A 20,881-nucleotide genomic window follows, 5' to 3' on the forward strand; every position below is an offset into this window, starting at 1 on the left:
ACAAGGCAACAGAATAAAGGCAAGAATGGAACAGACTGGAGGCAATGGGACAAATAAGGTTACGTGTGGGAGGAAGGAACCGTAAAGTCTCTGTCTGTTCATACCCAGAGCCTGGAATGGAACCCAGGCTCCCCAGGCACCACCACTACCTTCCTGCAGTCTGCGTGTTTAACCTAAGAGCACGCCTTGTAAACCTCTGGAATATTTCAGGTAACAAAGGACAACCTAATATTCTTTTCAGCCATCTAAGCAAGTGGCAAAGTTTACTTAAAAGTTTTTCTACAGTTGAAGTAAAGACTTCAGTGGTCTTTACTTCAAGACTGAAAACCTACATTTCTATTTTTCAATACACCAGGAAATGAGACAGAGAAAAAAGTAGAATTAATTGGGGAAAATATTATGTGATCTTGTGATTAAAGATGTTTATAAGTTATGTTCCTACGAGTTATATATTAATACCACAGAGAGGATCATAATTCTGGCACTTCTCAAAGTTTGTGCCTGAACAGTCTTATTAGACTCCGTTTTCATATATGCCTCCTGTGTTTTTATATATATATATGTATATGTATTTATATGTACATATATGAGAGAAAGTTACTACAGTTGGTATTTCAAGGAAAATGAAATTTGTATTGATCACTGAGATCCTGCAATAATCAAATAAATATATAGTGTAGTCTGTGCACAGCCCAGCTTTAAAAAGATGCATGTGAACACTGAGAATTTTATAGCAGTTTTGTAAATTGAGATTGCCCCTAGTCTGTCTAAGAAGCTCAAACTTGTAAATCTGTTTTCTTATCATTTGGTGTTGTGTGAACGTAGCTTTTCTTGCCTTAGTGTTCTGAACCCACAATTAGCATTTAAATCATTTACAGAAACCTCCTGAATATATTGAGAGTGAGAGAAAGATATCACAGGCAGAAATCCCAAAGTGGTCTCTCAGCCTGAGGAAAATGAGTGTAATCTGACCCGAAGGGAAACGCTGCTCTTCTACCTGAGTACAGTCACGCGTGCCAAAGATGAACAAAAAGACTAAGGAAAAGGGGGTGAGATATGCCTGGATAAAACATCTTCTAGTGGATTTTGTGGCCATAAATGAAAGATTCCAACTGCTTGACAGGGAAAATATGTATTCCCTGAGTGACTATACTCTATTTATTCTTTTTGAAATACTGAACAAGCACCCCCTTCTTTAGGCTCTTCTCATTGAAGACATTTGTTCAATGTGCAGAAGTCCAGAAACTGCCTCCAAAGGAGCTGCTATGGCAATGGTCAAACTTGAATGAGGTTAAATATAGTTTCCTACAACGAGTTCAGGAATCCCCTTTTCATTGAAGCATGTTCTAATGATCTGTGTGGATTTTTTTTTATTTGGGGTCACCATGCACTTAGAGAAAAGAAAATGAAACTACGGTTCATAGCTGAGTCAAATGACTAATGTGTTTTGGTAACGATGAGCAAATTGGATCCCATGGTAAGAAAGTGTGTTCTCTCAGACTTCAGCCAGAAGCTCAGAATCCCTTCTATGACCTGAAAAAAATGCTGTGTTTGGATGAACTAACGAGACAGAGGGGTATCGTTCAGACCAAGCAAACAAGCCAAACAAATGTGCATTAAGGGAGAACATACTTAGAGAATGGCAGTTTCACAGACTAATTTTGGAAATGACACAGGATGTATACAGCATGCTCAGAAACATGAGCTAGGCATCTGAGATCACTAGACTATTTTTATATATTTGGGATATTTCTAATTTATTGATGGGAAATCCTTGCTAGTGCAGGAGTTATTCTTGGAGAGGTTCAGTCAGGAGTTCAATAATTATCTTTTTGGGTTGGTTTTTTTTACATCATTAAACTGTTAAACCTCAAAGCCAGAGGCTAAATCTGTCTCACTAAGTAAGAGAGTGCAGTGGAGTAAGCTTAAGTATCCCGTATAATCCACACTGCTTAACTGTTAGTTCTGTCCCTGGCTCTGATTTGGGCCACTAGAACCAGCTCTCTACAAACAAGACTAATCTCCTATGGAGGAAACTAGCTCTAAACAGTATGAATGGGAGCCAGAGTGTTGCCCGGCTTAATCTCTAGCCTTCTTTTATTTAGCAATTTAACAGTTTAGACGTAGGCAGCATCCCCCAGGGATGAAATTTTGGGAGAGGTAGTGTTTAAGCTACTGGCGAGGCAGCTCCGACCTGCATCTCTCCGATAGCTGGTTTGAAAGGCAGCATTTCTGTGATAAATAACAAAGAAACAGCTTGTGCCTGGGAATCGTGCCAAGGTACCCAAGGCAAACGTCAGAGCTGCAGCCTATTCCCACCACGGGGCGGGCGAGCGTGTGCTTCCCTGATCACAGCAGCCTGGATGTTGTCCAGCGGGGACAGCGCTACCAATGCCAGGTTACTGGCTGCTCACAAAGTGGTTGCTGTCCTAAATTCAAATTAGGGGGCCAGCCTGAGAAATACCAGTCGCCCTTCCGCAGCTGGCGTCAGTGCCAGCGTGGGTGGTGTGGTGCCCAAGTGACGATGCGTGCCCCGCTCCGGTGCGCACAGGCAGCAGCCACATAGATGCATGTGAATGAGACAAGGAAGTTCAAACTGCCATCAACAACAGTATTAAGAACGTATATGCCCAAAAAGCCCTGTTAAATTTACATGGGCAACCCTGGCATATTCTAATTTCTTCTTCAAAGCTTGTTTTGCTGCCCTCATAATCTCATTCTGAATAGATTTTTCTGTATATCTGATGCAAATTTGCATGTGTGTTGAAGATGTTATTATATTCCATCATTTTACTGTGGTAAAATTATTAAGGTAAGCAACTCTGATCTTAATACCTCAATAACAACCATTTTTAGCATAATGTTAGACTCTCAATGTACATTAAAAATAAAAACTTGCTTTTGCCCTGATAGCTACAGGGGGGGGAATGACAACAGTCCTAGAAACTCAGAATAACCTTGCTTTAAAATATGCCCTTTTTTTAAGGCTATTACCATTATTTTTTAATGTTTGCAGCTGGTAGTATTTCAGTTAATAGTCTGTTGCACCCATCGGTAACATAATCTGTTCCTGCAAAGCAGAGCCTCACCTTACAAACGCAGAGACTGACCTTCAGGCAGTGCCCCCAGTTGCCTTATTCTGTACTATGGCATATCCTGTACGTAACCCTCAGACTCACTACTAATATCGTGTACTCCTTTACAAGAAAGGTCTTCTGCCCTGGATCCACACACTCTGGCACCAGTTGAACAATTCCTTTGTCATTCGCCCAAGCTCTTTTTCAATATTTGGACTAATACTATTCTAGCAAATTTTAGATGGTAAATTTATCCATAAGACTACTTTTCTTTACAAATATACGTAAAGACAAGTTTCTTCTTTTAACATCAGACAATACACACTGGCACTGAAAACTCTTAGTTATCCCCTGTTTGGAAACAATGCAACAGCCTACTGCCATGTTTTGCTTTTGATAAGGTGGGTATTGTTGTAAGTATTTGTCTCTACTCCCTCTGTAAGAGTCACTCTGTGCAGCTTTACGCTGTCTGAGTAAGGCATCCACTCCATGCCCCCTTCATGGTGGCTGGGGAGATCCAGCACACCCAGTGGGCTGCTGACCCACCGTTTGGCCCCTTTGCCCCGCACTTTGGTCTGGATCCCTCCTGTAGAATTTTAAAATGTTCAGGTTCGACCTCTAACATAGGCCAGTGCCCAGGACCTCTGTAATCAGGGAGGGCCAGTCCTCTAAGTAATGATTCATCCCACCTGTTTTAAATGCACCTCCTGGATTTATCTGAATTGCACCCTAGAGGCGATTCTTCACATTAAATAAGACAAAGCTTTACCTCTGTACTTAAGCTGTAGTTGGCTAAATTTAGTTGAGAAGAATCCCATCCTAAATAAAACTGGTTTTGCCATTATTGAGGTGTCTCTACAAAGCCAGGTTTGATTAGAAGGTGTGGGTGTGATGCCCTTCACACGCTTAGCTCGCTCAGGACAATGTGTCTTTGCTCCAATCATTTATCATATAATTTACGGTGAACGTTAGACCAGGAAGCTTTCTGTAATACACCTATGTTGTCTATTAATTTACAACTTGAGATTTGTAACAAGAAGCTTGCAGCACCTTTATTCTTTACAGGTTCCCCCCTGTACAGATGCAAAACAAATTTTCTCACTCTAAATTTTAAACTTCAGTAGATTCTTCTTTTTTTTCTTTTCCAGGTAAAGTAAATTGGTACCATCCCTGTATTGTTATGGTCTTACAAATAGCCAAATATGGTTGTTGGGTTTTTTCCATTTTGTCTCTTTATTTGTCTATTTAGTTTCATTTTTTCTATTTTGTGTATCTGCAAACATAAAACTGTGTATGTGTAGAGCTCAGGTCCTTCAACTGAGTCTGGGAGTCACTCTAAAACAACCTAACAATTTCTTCATAAGACTATCACTTCCTAAATTTTTTCATAAGCTAATACGCAAACTGCATGTACGTAAGGTCTGTGACATAAAATAGTTCAAAAACTAAATGTGTCATTTGTATAACCAACCCAATTGCATTTGATTAAGGTAAGCAGCTGCCGCAAGTGAAAAATGTACCTGAATTACTAAGAATTTTGTAGGTATTTTATAAACTGGAAAAGCTATCAGTCCTCATGACCCTTGGAATGTAATATTGATCACCTGTTGCATGGGGTTTGGCTGCGGGAATTGCAGCCCCGGTGCTGGTAAACTACTGAACAGCAACGGTTTAGAACTGGCTTTCTGAAACTTCTGTGACCAGGCTTTAAAGGGTCATGGCTTATTAGACACAAGACAAGAAAAGGCTGCTTTTCTGTTCAGTTACATTCCTCAAAGGAAAGAAATCCTCTCCAGAACTGAAAAGAACATCAACCTAAAACAAAATAGAATTTTTTACAGTCACCTAGTGGCATATACAGATTTAACACTGTAGCGATTTTTCCAAGTGAGACTTTTTAAAAAAGCCTGCCACAAATATGTTACAAGAGGGTGAAACCGTAAGGGATGGAGTCCCGAATTTGTGTTAATGACTTGCTCAGGCAACATTAATATTTTTGGCTAAAATATAAGTATTCCCTCATAAATACATTTTAATTTAAAATAGACTATCCAAATCATGTCTTGACTAAAGTTATTCCCATTCTGCCCTACTACTTTTTCCCAAAATTGTAACAATGCTTATATTTATTTATAATTAATTATGCAAAATGGAATTATAAATATGATATGCACAGGACTTCATACTAAGGCTAAAGATGTTTCAAATTTATCATAATAAAAAAGGAAATTTAAAAACCACCCCAATGGTTCAGCTACTGGATGAAATACTTTCCTTGATGTGTAATAAATCCCCCTATAAAAGAATTTAAATGTTTTACTTGTTTCTTACAAATGGAATCCATATGAAAACTGAATTTATCTCCTAAATAAAGATGGCAAATTATCTATAATGATAATAAGGCATTTCCAAATTGTGTTATTCATTAACACTACAAAGGCAAGATATTTGCCTTTGTGCAGGTGAGGAAGTGTGCAATGTTACTTCATCTGCCTTCCTCCACGTGTACCCACAGTGCTTGCACAGTGAGTAGCACAACTGGTCCCTGGTTTCTCACCAAAAACTCCTGGAACAGTAAGAATCACTGTGATTGTCATCTGAGACATAAAGGGAGACGCAGGTTTGGGTGTTTACTCCTTAAACCTTAATATGGAGATCACCTGCAGTGAAAGACTAAAACACAAACAAACAAAAAAGAAAAAAAAAAGAAGAAAACTCCACCAAAAAACAACCTTGGCTTCATATTCCGATCACTAAGGGTGTAGTAAAGTCAGCTGCATCCCACCCCTTCTATCTCAGCACCTTCTTCTTGTAATTTACTCACAAGAGTACCAAAACCCAGCTGAGATACCAGAAACAGACATGAACAAAAATCCTAGTTCTCCTCAATCCCTGGCTAGAGATTCAGCTAAATGAATGTGATTGTCCGCACGGAGATCTGAAACAGAATTAAGATTATCTAACTATGGAGTTCATCCTCCAGCCCAAGTCCATAAGGGCTTTTTTGTTTATATTTATTAGAAAATAAAAAAGAAAACCAGAGGCCTGTTTAGGATCCACAACTTTTTGCCATTCTGAGTTATGTTTAAAAGCACGGTTGGTGGCGATATAGAAACAGGCATTACAGGATGGCAAAGTACCAAAGAAAGAGGGGAATGGCTTGGCAGCTACAGTTCGCTGCATTTGCTGACTAACTCAGGACACCTACATCCGCAGTGGCGAGAGGGATATCCCTGCCATCCGCAGGAGCCTGAACAGAAGAAAGCAATTTGCATTCAGAGCAGCACTGGGAAGCTCAGTCTTGTGCCCATGGCAGAGGAGGCCCAGCCCCTCCTGGTGGAAGACAAAGACAGGAAGGGACGAGTTTCCCAGGAGCTGCAGCAGAGACCCGAGAGGAGAACGGGCAGGAACGCCGGAGGCTGAGCTAGGGTGCTTCAGAGAGGTTTTCGGAGGTAGCTGTGGGTAAGTGGTGATTTGCAAGCCAGAGGTGGGTCAGTGGGAGCTGTGGGGAGCTTCCTGAAGTGGTCAGACCATAACAAAAGTGCACTGAGCATGTCCTGGGAGAGCGAGGATGAAGGAAATGCGAAAAGGTGGGGTGTTCAGAGGGACAAGTCACGGTTAGGCATGGTCTCCAGATCCCAAACTCAGGGCGCCCTTCCGCATCTCAGTGACAGGAAGACTCTGAACGCGTCTACTGTGTTAAGTGGATCCTGGGCATTCATTCGCAGAAATATACCCAGAAAAATAAATAAAAAAGCTAAAAATAAGAGTTTGACATCAGAATACCAGAAGATAATGGACAAAAGTGCTTCTTTTGGCTCCCTTTCAAATTTCAGTGCAAATTAATGTTCGTTGCAGACAAACTGCTGTTGATGGTGGATTGATTTTAATGAGCTGTATTGGGTTGATAGCTTTACAATGTCTATTCTCCAATGATCTCTGTCATTTGAGGTGCCACCTATACTACAGAAATGTGTAAGCTTTTCACATTAAAACCAGAGTAGTCTCCCTGACTTGAAAGCATTTGCTACTGCTGCAGAAAACTATCACAAAGAAAAGAGAAGCAGGTTAAAATCGTGCCTTACCTGTCCATACTTGGCAGCTAAATGTAGGGGTGTCCAGTACTGATTATCCACTACATTGAGATCAGCCCCATGATCCAGTATCAGAGATACAACATTCTTGTATCCATTAGCGCAGGCCACGTGCAGCTGAAATATAAAAGTCTCTTAATAGTTGAAAGACCTCAGGACTACTGACCCTACTTTCCTCCAAAAGGAATTCATTAACACACAACCAAACCAAGCACATTGAGTTTGCAGCACAAAACCAGTCACAACAGATGCTTTCTCAATTTTGAACCACAGAGATTTTATTTCTTTGACTTGCATTGCTTCCCTATATACTTAATTGTATGTTGAGGCACATATTTCACATGACCAGATTGATCCGGGTTAATTTAGTGGTGTTTATATTCCTATGGCTCTCTGCTATGATTTTGAACATTCCCTCCACTTCTGGGAGCAAATGGGACAAATTTGCATTTGGAAATTGGCACGATACAATTTCTCGCCCCTGGTTAGAAGGAGTCAACTCCCATGATGGCCAGTAAGGGCAGGGCTCAGGAAGACTGCAGAAATGGAGAACTGAGATTGTAGGTGGTAACCTGGATCCCCAAATCACGTAGCCCAACTAGATGACTTTTTTCTCCATTGAAGCAATGTTAGCCAAAGAGATTATTTTCTTGAGGATCAAAATAAAAGGCTAATGCCAAGAAAAAGGTCTTCGCAGTAAGCCTGTTACTAGAACTGTGTCGTTCCAAAGTCACTATAAGCATAGGAGACTCCAAAACCAGAGTCCAGGATATTATTTGCCTTATTTACTATTTCTGGTTCAGCTGCCCCGGCAGAGTACGCACACAGTTTTTGTCTGTGAACATCCTCGATGCAGAGGAATGAAACACATCACAGCTCACAAAAAATCTTCCCCTGGAAAGGAGGCAGAATACCCCCGCCCTGGGGGCAGAACACCCGCTCTGGACGCTACATATGTTCTAATTTCAAATGTACAAAACCCTCAAAGTTTTCCCATAATTTGGCATAGCTTCAGCTTTATTTCTGTTTTAACAGAAGAAATTACAATTTCTATTTGGACATCAATTTGACAAGTGCTATTTTAAAGTAGTTTAAAAGCTCACAGGGCAAAGGAAATATTTTATGACTGAAATCTTTCAAATAAATATATTACTTTATTAAATTATTTAAGTATGAAAAATCATAAAATAAAGTACTATTTGATTATTAAAAATTAAATTATGATAATTTAGCAGGAAAATTAATTTTGCCATATATCATTCTGTGTCTGTATTGTATATACACACATGTATGTGCTATGAATCGATGAGTATTTGTGCATATACGGCATCAGTATTTTGCCTGATTCATCTCAACTTGCACACAGTCTTAGATACATTCCATCAAGAGAAAACAAATCTCATTTGCTACTTACAACTGAGATATTTGTTGTTGTTTTCTCTGTACAGATGGATGTGGAGCAACAAACAACTATTCCCAGAACCCTCTGATGCACACACAGCTATCACAGACTTGCCGACTCCACACCCATGAATAGAGACGGAGCAGTTGAACAAATGCTGGATTTCCCACCCATTTGTCTGACAGAAGTTCCACGTAATAGAAATCTCAAACAAAAACAAAATGATCCACTCTGTAGCTACTTGTTGCAAGACTATGGAAGAAGTTTAAAAAAACCAAAGTTCACCATAAAAATTGTTCATGCAAAAAATCTCCCCATTGTCCACATCCCACCAAGCAAATAAGAAAACCAAGACTATCCACAGTGTTTTTCTCCTAGTATCTGCAGTATTGTTGAACACGTTTTAGACATGCATTTCAACTATTCCAGCTAACTACAGAAAAGGTTTTATACAATGCTAGCTAGGTAAGTTCATAACTCAATTTACCTAAGCCAGTTCAGACTGAAGTAGCAATAACAGTAAAGTACAATAGAATCAGCTTCACATTTTACTGTGATTTAGCAGCTTAGCTCAAATGTATCATAGAATCATAGAATCATTAAGGTTGGTGTCGTGGTTTAGCCGGCAGCTCAGCCCCACACAGCCGCTCGCTCACTCCCCCACCGGTAGCAGAGGGGAGAGAATCAGAAGGGTAACGCTCATGGGTCGGGATAAGAACAGTTTAATAATTAAAATAAAACAACAACAAAAAAATGCAATGGAAAAGAAACCAATGAGAGGCGCAAAACCGAGGGCGAGGAGAGGGGGGAAGGGGAATGAATGAAGGGAAAAGAAACTGCACATGACGCAGTCACTCACTCACTCACTGCCCACCGACCCGACACTGCCAGTCCCCGAGCCACAACTGCCCCCCCTGCGCACCAGCTGCCCCCCCCTCAATGTACTGGTCATGGAGTCACATGGTATGGAATGAACCTGCCATTGGCCAGTCGGGGTCAGCCGCCCCCACCATGGCCCCGCCCCTCCCAGCCCCCCCTGCCACGCGGCAGAGCCCGGGAAGCTGGAAAGGTCCGTGACTACCACAGGAATACAGTGAAGAGAACTAACCCCTTCTCAGCCAAAACCAGCACATTTGGAAAACGCTCTAGGATCATCAAGTCCAACCTTCAGCCCAACACCACCATGTCTCCTAAACCATGCCCTGAAGTGCCACGTCTACATGTTTTTTTGAACACCTCCAGCGATGGTGACTCCACCACCTCTCTGGGCAGCCTCTTCCAATGCCTGACCACTCTTGCAGTAAAAAAAAATTTCCTAATGTCCAATCTAAAACTCCCCTGACGTAACTTGAGGTCATTTCCTCTTGTCCTATCACTTGTTACTTGGGAGAAGAGACCAACAACCCCCTCACTACAATCTCTTTTCAGGTAGCTGTAGAGAGAAATAAGGTCTCCCCTCAGCCTCCTCTTCTCCAGGCTAAACAACCCCATCTCCTTCAGCTGCTCCTCACAAGACCTGCTCTCCAGACCCCTCATCAGCTTTGGTGCCCTTCTCTGGACACACTCCAGCACCTCAGGTCTTTGTAGTGAGGGGCCCAAATCTGAACGCAGTACTCAAGGTGGGGCCTCACCAGTGCCGAGCACAGGGGCATGATCACTGCCCTGCTCCTGCTGGCCACACTATTCCTGATACAAGCCAGGATGCTGTTGCTGCCTTGGCCACCCGGGCACACTGCTGGCTCATGTTCAGCCAGCTGTCAACCAGCACCCCCAGGTCCTTCTCCACAAGGCAGCTCTCCAGCCACTCTTCCCCAAGGACCTGGCTGTTGTCCTTGTTAAATCTCATACAATTGGCCTCGGCCCATCAATCCAGGCTGTCCAGGTCCCTCTGCAGAGCCTTCCTACCCTCAAGCAGATCAACACTCCCAACCAATTTGGTGTAATCTGCAAACTTGCTAAGGGTGCACTCAGTCCCCTGATTCCAGATCATTGATAAAGATATTAAACAAGACTGGCCCCAACACTGAGCCTAGGGGAACCCCACTTGTGACTGGCCACCAACTGGGTTTAGCTCCGTTCACCACAACTCTCTGGGCTCGGCCATCCATCAGAAAACTGGAAGTTAAATTAACACTTTTATGAATTCAACTTAAAGTTGTGTTGTTTCTTCCCATCCCTCCTCTGCTTCCCTCTTTTTTTTAACTACAGTTAACTGCGTTGGGGTGGTCACCCCAAAAGTCATAGCTTTCTGTAGAGACAGACCCAGTGGCTGGATTCAACAACCCCAGATATGAGGCTGCTCGCTTTTTCAGTTGTAGTTTAAACACTCCACAGGTATTAAAATATGGAATTAGGTACTAATGATTCAGTCTATTAATTCTGTATCATGCAATGTAATTCAGCATAAATCCTGAAATAATAATAATAACAAAAACATTCAGTAATACATGCCCTTCTAATTATTTTAGTACAGTATTTGCCGAACAACAGAAAATAATTTTTAAAAGCTATTAAATATCTTAATGCTGCTGATGGCCATTTACTGCTTGATAATAATATTGAAGACTTTATATGCAAAGAGATCATTCCACAGATATGCTATCTAGGGAAGAACACATCTATTTTAAAATTATTTTATTACATTAATTTTAAAATTATTTGACAGCTGAAGAAGTAGTGATCCTGAAAAAAAACAAAGAAGTAGAAGATCTATTAGCAGAAAAAAGTATAATGAGGCCCAGTGACTACAAATAAAGTGCAAATTTGGAAGAAGGAACACTTATCCACTGGTACGGTGGATGCTTCATTACACTGGATCAGGATGGGATTAGCTTCATGAAACAGTGTTTTAGCCTGGTTCAGCCAGAAGGTATGAGCCTAAAACAGGAATCACTGAGTGAAGTTTCAGGCCCTCTTTTATACACAGAGGGTCAGAGACCATAAGTATCTGCTGCAGTTCTAAACTACAATGCCTGTATTTTTTTTGTTATTAATTTTTATGTTGCATATTCAGTGGCTGAGAGTAAGAAAGCTGTCATTAAGGCAGAGATGTTGCCTACTTTAAAACCTGTACCATGCGTGGCATTGACATGTATCTATTTTCAAAAGGCCAGGTGAGAACCAAAACCTTGTGTTCCCTCATTTCCCTTCTTAGAGAGCTGCCTTGCAAACGGGCTCACCGGTCCACAGCTGCAGCACACGCGCATTCACAGGGTGATCATTACATGTTTCCACTCACCAGGGTAACTCCTTCATCATTCTTTTGATTCACACTTCCTCCACTTGATATGAGCTGTCGGACATCTGTAAGCATTGCCGTGGGTCTCTGTGTCTTCATTTGGCGCAGCGAATTCAGCTCTACGCCTGGAAAAAAGAAAGCACAAAAAACTTCTGCTATTCCATTCACCAATGAAGAACAGATAGAGGATTTTGTTTTCTGGGTTTGTAAGGGCTTAATCAATGTTTAATTAAACTTCAGTATATATTTATAGAATATGTTTCTTAGTTATATTTACCAACAAGTTTACTCATATCTTTATTTATCAGTCACTGCCTGGATGATTTAATGTCAGTCAGCAATATCAGATAAACGGCCCTGATCCCCTACTGACTGGCAAGAGCCGTTGTAGGTAAAGCAGTTGTAATATCATTAAATCCACTGGGACTGTGAAAATAGATGTGAATGGGAAAAAAAAATTAAACGCTCTAAGGAAGCCACTCAAGTCTTTGGGTCTTATTTAGTGAAAAACCATTTTTGGCTGCATTCGTTCAGCCCTGTGTTTGCCTCACAGCACCCAGACCAGTCCCTCAAATCTGTCGGCTCCACCGCTTCCGAGAGCGTGAAGTTAAGCAAAAGACATTACAACTCAACACTTCTTTATCTGCCTGGGTTATTTTTCACCAGGATTAGTTCTCCAGCTGAGCTAGACCATTGCAAGGCCCCATAAACCAAGCGAAAATGTGGTATGGAGGCAGGAACAAATGGAAGGGGATGAAAGGAATGAAGGGCGTGGGATTGCTTGTGTCAGCATTGCTACTGAAAGAAACAGTTGTCAAAGGACAGCTTTAAAAGGAAGATAAGCAAGGCAGTCTACAACCAAAAGAAAGGATGGCCTCCACTCTGAAGAGACTTAAAATTAGAAACCAAGGGTACAACAAAATGGCTAAGTGGTTAAATTAGCAACTGGCTGTGGTTTGACTGGAAAACCTAACCACAATTCAGGGCCTGATTCTACTGCTCCTAGCTTCACGTGGTCACTTACATCCATATATATAGAAAATCCTTCCCCTCTGCCCTGACCATGACATAACAGAAAACATATGAATAAATAATTTCTTGTCAGTCTTCCACATTTGTCAGTGAGCTGAAAAGTGACAAATAATAAAAAGGAATTTAATTAATATGTATTTAACATAAGTGCTTTTTCTTGAACAATTCATTTTATGTTTTCTCTTCACAGTTCTCGCAGCTTTTTACATTACTAAAACAACTGAAGCATGCTTCAGAGTAGAAGCATATTTTAAGCCTCTTACTTGTAACCTGCCCTGGAACTCGTATAAATGGGTGTACTATATCTAGTTCAGCAAAGAATCCCACTCATTTTCTTTCTCTAACACGCCCCGCTACCCACTGCTTTATGTTCCAAATTTTGGTTGCCTGCAGCTCTTCTAAGCATTGCAGCTCAGAGGTGAAACGTTCAGAGTGTGAACACTGCCTTGCTGGGCACAGTCACTTATTCTTGTATTTTCACACCTGTCACCTAAATGATACTAAATTGCACCAAATGTAAAACACAAATATAAACCTAAGCTGGAGAAACTGAGGTGGATTTTGTATCTGGACTAAAACCTGTCACCTTTTGCATAAGTACAATTCGGACAAGCATATATCCATATGATATTGAGGGCTTAAATTAGATAACCGCCCAGAAGCGGAATGTGCTGACATCCTATTGCCAGACAGTTGCTAGACTGGAACACAATGTGCGTTTCATCATACGTTCTGAGTATCTCCTGACAAGCAATGTGTTCATTTTGTCAGGATTGAAGTTTTTATGCCTGCATCACATTTCACAGTAATGACTTAAAACTACCTGATGATATTTACAGATTACTGGTGCCACATGGCATCAATTAAATCTCTTTTTTCCTTTCTGGTTCTGCCTATTTCCTGCTATTTGCAACAGTAAAATGATTAACTTTGCTCATCCTGAAGGAGGAATCAAGAATAGAGTTCAGCTGCATGAATTGCTATGTATGTTCTATAACAAATATAATTATACCCATCACCTCAGAGAAAATGCACAAACAATGGTACACAGCAACAAAAGGCACACGCTATGTAAATCTCAAGATGGCTTTACTGGTTTCAAACTAATTGTTGTATAAAGGAACGATACACATTTGATTAAAGAAACAGCAGTAAACAGCCTGGCAAATGAGATACCACAGAGACATGTTCCACAGATTTCATTTTTAAATGTCCAAAGGAGCTCTGGAAATGCCACAGAAACAGCAGAGGTTCCCTTCCTCTGCCTTTATAGCAAATAGAAGGAAAACATGACAAAATAATCTAAACTGAAATCTTAGGATTGCAGAGTTTTGAATTCCAAGAACTCGGGAACTGCTAGGCTTCAGAGAGAAGGCTTCTCTGGCGGGGAGCTGAGAATCAGCTTCACCAGGTGTGCACATGTATCATTCTCTGAGGCTCAGACAAGGAGATCTGGTCGGTACCTGCCTTCCCTTAATCAAGTCTGTAATTCTGGAGAGTCCACTCTCCCTCCCCAGGGAGCGATACTTTTCATGAGTTTAGGTGGAACACCAGAACGTTACTCATACGGTAAGTAACTCTTGCTGCCTGAATCAAAGAATGACCTTCACGTTGCTCTTCAAAAGGGAAATGTGGCTTAGATATTCAGCTGAAGTGGGACGACAGCCAGCATGAATAAATGGAGGAAGAAAACCAAATTGGCACGTCCTGTGGGAACAGACTCACATTTTAAAAAATGGAAAGTCAAAAAGAAAGACATAGGGTGGAAAATATGCTCCAAATACCCTGTAAAACCAGAACAAGAGCTACACACTCACAAATTCTGCAGGAGATGAGATGGAGAAGGAACAGGCAAAACAGCAGTGACCCTGCAGGGCACAGCATTTCGTGATGAGTATCAGCGCTGATGACAGGCAGGAGCATAACCTAAAAGCTACAAAATATTTTACTTCTCACTGTTGAAGAAGAACACCTGACAAGGCCATTTCATATGCTTCGCCTGTCTCACCGTCTCTGGCATATGGTTACAGAACCGATGACCCAAAGGAATGTAAAAAACAGACAAAAACAGGGAAAGTAAGTTTCAAAAACTTGCAGCGGTAAAGAAATACATGGCAAAGTGATCTGAGAACTGCTATGGAAAATATTTCCCTCAGACATGTCCAGTACTGAGAAGCCTCTCCATCTGCGAGGGGAACACCTGTTCCTGTGACCAGCACAAAGCCAAACGCTCAAGCGCCCTTTGGGAAATACCCATTACACACACCCGGCAGCCGCTCTCTCTGTAACTGGCACGTCTCGTTCTCCAGCGGGCTCTACACTCTTTAGGAGAGGTCAGTATCTTCTTGCCTTGCAAACACAAATGTACATTAAAAACTTGCAGCAGCTTTGAGAAGCCAGTCTCTCCTCTCCTCTTGCTTAAGTCTCCTCTCACCCTGTCTGCATCTCCTCTTCCTGCACAGAGCTGTAAATGCAGCAAGGCTCTTTCCAGCCCAAGTGTGATGAGCCTGTCTGTGCTCTTCTGTAATTCTGGGGACACCACGGTTCAGACTTTCTATTTTTCTTCTGTGCAGCGCAGTATAGGATAGATGAGTTCACAATCAGTCAATGAGGGAAAAAAAGTCATGGTACCATTCTTGCAACATTCATTTTCATTCATGAAAATATTCAGGTGGGGCTGTTGCTTTGTCCAGCTTTATTTGCTTAAAGTTTTAGAAGGACTTTTCTGGCTGCTTACTAGACAGCTTTGTAAAGAGCATTAATTTTGTTAAATTACCTTGTTCTTGATGTGCTCTTGTGCATATCGCTTGGCATCATGTACATCTGATTGTCAAAGGTCAGCATATGAACACATACATTTCAGCAACATTTATTACCTGAGAAGGGAAGCCAATGTTTTCAGTACCTGCAAAAGACTCTATACTTGCAAATCTACTGAGGCCGAGAGCTCTAATTCACTGCAAAAGTACCGACTGATTGTTGGTGTTGGGTTTTACCTCTTTGCCTTTAAAGATATCATTACATGTGCTTAGTGAAGGATGTTTATGTCCGTCTAGCCTGAAAATGCTACCAGAAACGAGATTCCCATCTCCTCCTCATGTAGACAGCAGAGTGACAAGTCTCCCACCCTGGTGAAACATGCTTTTTTCCCCTTTCTCTTCTATAATAGGATGCTGATGACCCTTCCAGCTAAAATTAGTTACATGAACTCTGACTCTTCTTAACTTGTAGGAAACAAAATTTATTTTAACAGACTGGCACAATCTCAAGACATAATAGGAAAGGATTCATCTGTTGATATGTCTTGCATGTTTATTATTTTACTTGTAATATCAATGCTAGAACACAAAAGCAAAACAAGTGTACCATCGTCTCTGGTTACTTGCGATAAGCAACACGTCTGAAACGAGCTTATCACATACAGTCTTTCTATACTCAGGATTTCTCTGAGAGTTCTTAGCATGTTATGGTTGGATGTTTCTGTGAGAGAGCCGTAAAGGCAGGCTACTCAACACGTGCCAGGGAGCCCGGAGCTGAGGGTGATCCCAGGGCAGGCAGGGCAGCATCCTTGCCAACCAGGGCACAGCCCCACAGTAGCCAAGCGAGAAAATGGAGCAGGTCTGGTGGTGGGAATCAGGCCCAACCAAGAGCCCTGTGGCGGCCAGGAAAGCCTGGAGTGACAAATCCAGACAAATCAGGTGAAGCCAGGAAGACAAGTCGGTGGCTCAGGGTCGGGATCAGCAAGGTTTGTGGCTGGGCATGGGCATACCTCAGTCAAGGACCAAAGGCAAAACCTGAGCCTAAATGTGCCTCCCGAGCCAAAGGATGGGTGAAAGACCATGACAAGGCTTCTCCCAGCTCTGCCTCACAACTTCGCTCTTTTCGCAGCCACGCTCCCAGGTTATGGCTGTGCCGTATCAGAGCTGGCTTTGAGCACAGGCAGCCAAGCCCCTGGCAGTGGGGGGCAGGTCGCAGGGCCTGGGGGGCACTCCAGGCACTGACAATTTTTCTGCTGACTTGAGAAAGGTTATAGTTTTAGGAATTCTATGAAAGATTATGAATTCTGATGGTAACAGAATTAGATTTTTCGTCAGTAAGATTTTTGAAAGGGTACTAAAAGGGCACCCCCAGTTTCTGGCCCTCCTCACAATCTTTTTCAAATCTTTGCAGAGCCTGTTGGCCAAGGAGATGCCTGTTTTCCTTCTAGTGTCAGTTACAAAGGAGACCATAAACTACTGACGATAACTTAAAATGTTAATTCGATTGCCAAAAGTCTGCACAGTGAGTTTAAAGGTTTCCCTTTGATAGAAACATATGGCTAACAAAATGTTTCCATATGATGGACCTTTTTCTTTAATTCACTTTTAAACACCCACACGTTTGCATGTTGGAAACACACAAATATTAAGAGAAGTCAAAGACTTCAAAGTCAGTTTCCCAAGGGTTAGAAAATATAAAAATTAAGGCAGCTTGTTCAAGCTTATATTAGAAAACACAAAGGCCAAAGGAAGACGGATCGACATTCTCAATGACAACATTTTCCATGTGTCATGTTTTCTGGATGCTTCATTTTCAGGACTTGAAGGGACCATTGAAGCATGTCATGTGGTCCCCTGTTCTCACTGGCAACACCACCACCTAACCCCTACCATCAGTTAATCAGCTCTCTGGAGAAAATATACAGATCTTTTGTGTGTGATAATCTTACGGGTAGGTGGTTCTCCATCATCAAGAATCAGAGTGAAAAATCTTAGAAACACCCTGAGGCTGCTTGGTTTTGGTTGCCTGTTCTTCTGTCAACCTACTGCTTCAATATTATTAATAGAAAATTTGTAAGCAGAAATCAAGATCATGTTGCATACAGTTCTAAAATAGAAAATATATTAGTTTTAGCTTAAGGGATTTAGCTTTAGCTTAAGTTCACTGATCTTTAGTGGTAACAAACTGTATGTATTGACATTTTAGTCAGTTCTTACTGTAGTATGTTAGCAATAATTCTTTGATGTCTATGAAAATTCTTTCACAGTTTTAAATACGGAAGTCTAGAGCAGTACTTTTCTCAAATGATATTGAACTGTATCAGTTGCTTTTCTTGAATGCAATGAAGAAACACTATGCGATTCTTTTTCCCCCCTTGTTTCATTACTAGGTCTTTTTAAGGGTTTCTGTAGCACACCTTCAATGTCAGGACATCTTGGTGTACATATTCTGAACACTTCTTTTAATTAATAACAAAACTCTTGAAAAAATCACATAATTGGATTTTAATTTTGATCTTCTCATAATAACTGCCAGAGCGTTGAGAAACACATGACCAGAGGTACCGTCCGGGTGTTGGCAGCTGTGCGGCTGCTGGGGTGGCTTCTGTGGGAAGATGCCAGGGCCTGTCCCATGTGGACCACAGATGGTTCTAGTCCGCTCCAGCAGACCCACCGCAGGACACGGCTGAGCCTGTCGGCCAAGCGTGGCACCTCTGTGAAAATGTATTTAAGGAAGGGCAGGAAACAGTGGACAGAGACAAAGAGGGAACAAGAAGAGGGAGAGCGGCTGAGGGAACACCAAGGTCAGAGAAGGAGGACGGGGAGGAGGTGCTCCAGGTGTCAGAGCAGAGATTCCCTGCAGCCCATGGAGGACCCATGGCGAAGCAGATGGACGTTCCTGAGGGAACCGCGTACCTGTGAAAAACCCACGCTGGAGCAGAGGAAAGTGTGAAGAGGGAGAAGTGGCAGAGAGAAACTGCTACGTACTGCCTGTAGCTCCCCCACCCCCTCGCGCCGCTTGCGGGGGTAGAGGAGTCTGCAGCGAAGTCAAGCCTGGGAAAGGGGGAGGAAAGGTGTGGGTTTCATGTTTGCCTCTCTTTTTCTCACTACCTGAATCTGAATCTTTCCCAACTGGCAATTTTCCCCAAGTGGAGCCTGTTTTGCCTGTGGCAGTAACTGGTAAGGAATCTCCCTGTCTTCATCTCAATCCATGAGCTTTCTCATTCTCTTTTCTTCCTCTGTCCTGCTCAGGAGAGGGAGGGAGTGAGCAGCTGGGTGGGAGTTTGGCTTTTAGCCGAGACTAACCCACCACACCAGATCTTACAAATCATGTCAAATTACTCTAAATTTAAACCAAAATAATTTTTGGGGTGTATCTTCCTGTCACATTCTGTATTACTGTATAGTGTCAGTCTTACAGTACATTTTTCCTTAATCCTTTGCCCACTACTTTTCTGAATCAGCTTTTTTGGCACATGTTATTTCCCTTATGTTGTTCACTGTTGGCTTCAAGGAAATTCTCCTTACTGTAATATTTTATGAGCTGACTGTTTCTGGCTGATGTTAAACACTGTCTTCAGTGTAGGATTCTGTATTAACCCTTAGTTTCTACTTTTTTTTTTTAAATCTATCTACTGCTGCAAGGCAGAAAAAGAAATATATTCCTTCTACTTTGCAGCTGAAAAGTGAGGCTTAATTTGCTAGTAAGAATTGAATAAACCATAGTCTATTTTTGTGAAATCTGCACAATATTTTAACTAATTTAAACCATAAAAAACCTACCTAAATGGATAGGACTTGCACATGATTTTGGCTCTATATACAGTTTCCTGAGACACTTGAATATGATCCCCTTAATATTCAGAGAACAAAACAGATTAATAATTCACACAGCTTGGAATGGTTTAAAAGATTTTGATTAAGTACATGAAATCTCTATCACCATCAAATATCAATAACCTTCAACCAGCTATTTTAAATTCATTTACCCCTCAAAAAGTGAATTGTTAAAAACAAAAAGAATACTTTGTCAAAAGGCAATAATCTTTTTTTTTTCTGTACCCATGTCATAGTAGAAAAAAGAAAAGCCATCTATACCTTCAGGTAGGTATGTTATTTAAATATAGTCATTCTTAAAAAATTCACAACAGATTATTTTCTTTTGGTTTCATAATAATCTGCTAGTGCATAAACACTCACTGTACAACAGACAAGCAAGATATTATTTTGCTTTCAGATTTCTAGGATACTCAGATACCTCTTGGAAAAAAAAAAAAAAAAAGTAGTAAATATCCAGATACCGTTTTCTCAGGTTAAATAACAAGGCTAATGTTCTTGGAATGCACAGTTATCTTATTGAAAGCTGAAGCCTGAGATCTTGTAGGACAAATGGGAACAGCTCTTTTTTTTTTTTGGAAACAAATTACATAGTGAATGTGTCACCTCCTGTCACTTGTCAAATGTGGAACAAAGAAATATCTGTCACTCATTTGTAGTTTATAGCTGAGTCATCTAATCCACTATGCAACTAAATACCAAGAAAGGAAGTAAGCAAAAATGTTACATTCTTCAAAGCATTAAATATTTAAAACAGCCTAATGGAAAAGGAGGAAATATAATGATCATATGCCATAATCAGAGTTTCACTGACACATTTCTACAGTAGAACATTCTGCCTTTAAAAACAAAGAGAACACACTAGCAATCATTTAAAGTTTTGATACTGTTAAAATGGCACTAATACAACAAAAGCTTTGCCTTAAAACATAAAGTTGATATTAATCTAAATACAGCTTACAGAAGGTGCCAGGTGGACTTCCTTGATGATTCCAATAACCAACCAGGTTTAAAATAAAACAGGACAAAGAGTGAAGAAAAAAAAAAATAATAAAACAAACAAACAAACCAACAAACAAACCACAAAAAATCCACAACAAAACAACCCTTTTCACACTTCCTAATATTTTCATTTCATCTCTGGAGTGAGACACTTCCTGGAGGTAAACAATTAAAGGACAAGAGCCTACAAGTGTAAGCTGCAGCAAAGAAAATTTCAACTGAAAAGAATAAGGATGAAAATGACATGAAGATGGCTCAGCACTGGGATGGGAGCCCAGAGAGACTGTAGAATCTCCAAACCAACGTGGCCCTGGGTAACCTGGGCTACTCTCAGTTGGCCTTGCCTTGGCAGGATGTTGCAGAAGATACGTCTCCCCATCTTATTTTTCAAAGTCCTTAAATGTCATAACTTTCTTTTCATAGCAAAACAAGAAGACCTG

At 41.1% G+C, this 20,881-nt stretch overlaps 1 protein-coding gene across 4 annotated transcripts in view; it reads right to left on the reverse strand.

Moving 5' to 3' along the window:
• Positions 1 to 20,881, reverse strand: part of MYO16 (myosin XVI) — a 418,633-nt gene that overhangs the window by 209,335 nt on the left and 188,417 nt on the right. For all 4 annotated transcript variants that reach the window (XM_064440435.1, XM_064440442.1, XM_064440450.1 and 1 more), the window contains exons 6-7: positions 11,812 to 11,936; positions 7,163 to 7,288 (exon numbers count right to left, since the gene is read on the reverse strand). In XM_064440435.1, coding sequence (XP_064296505.1) covers positions 7,163 to 7,288; positions 11,812 to 11,936 — 251 coding nt within the window. The remainder of the gene's footprint in view (positions 1 to 7,162; positions 7,289 to 11,811; positions 11,937 to 20,881) is intronic.

Source organism: Phalacrocorax carbo, chromosome 1, assembly GCF_963921805.1.
Source record: "Phalacrocorax carbo chromosome 1, bPhaCar2.1, whole genome shotgun sequence".
NCBI lineage: Eukaryota > Metazoa > Chordata > Aves > Suliformes > Phalacrocoracidae > Phalacrocorax > Phalacrocorax carbo.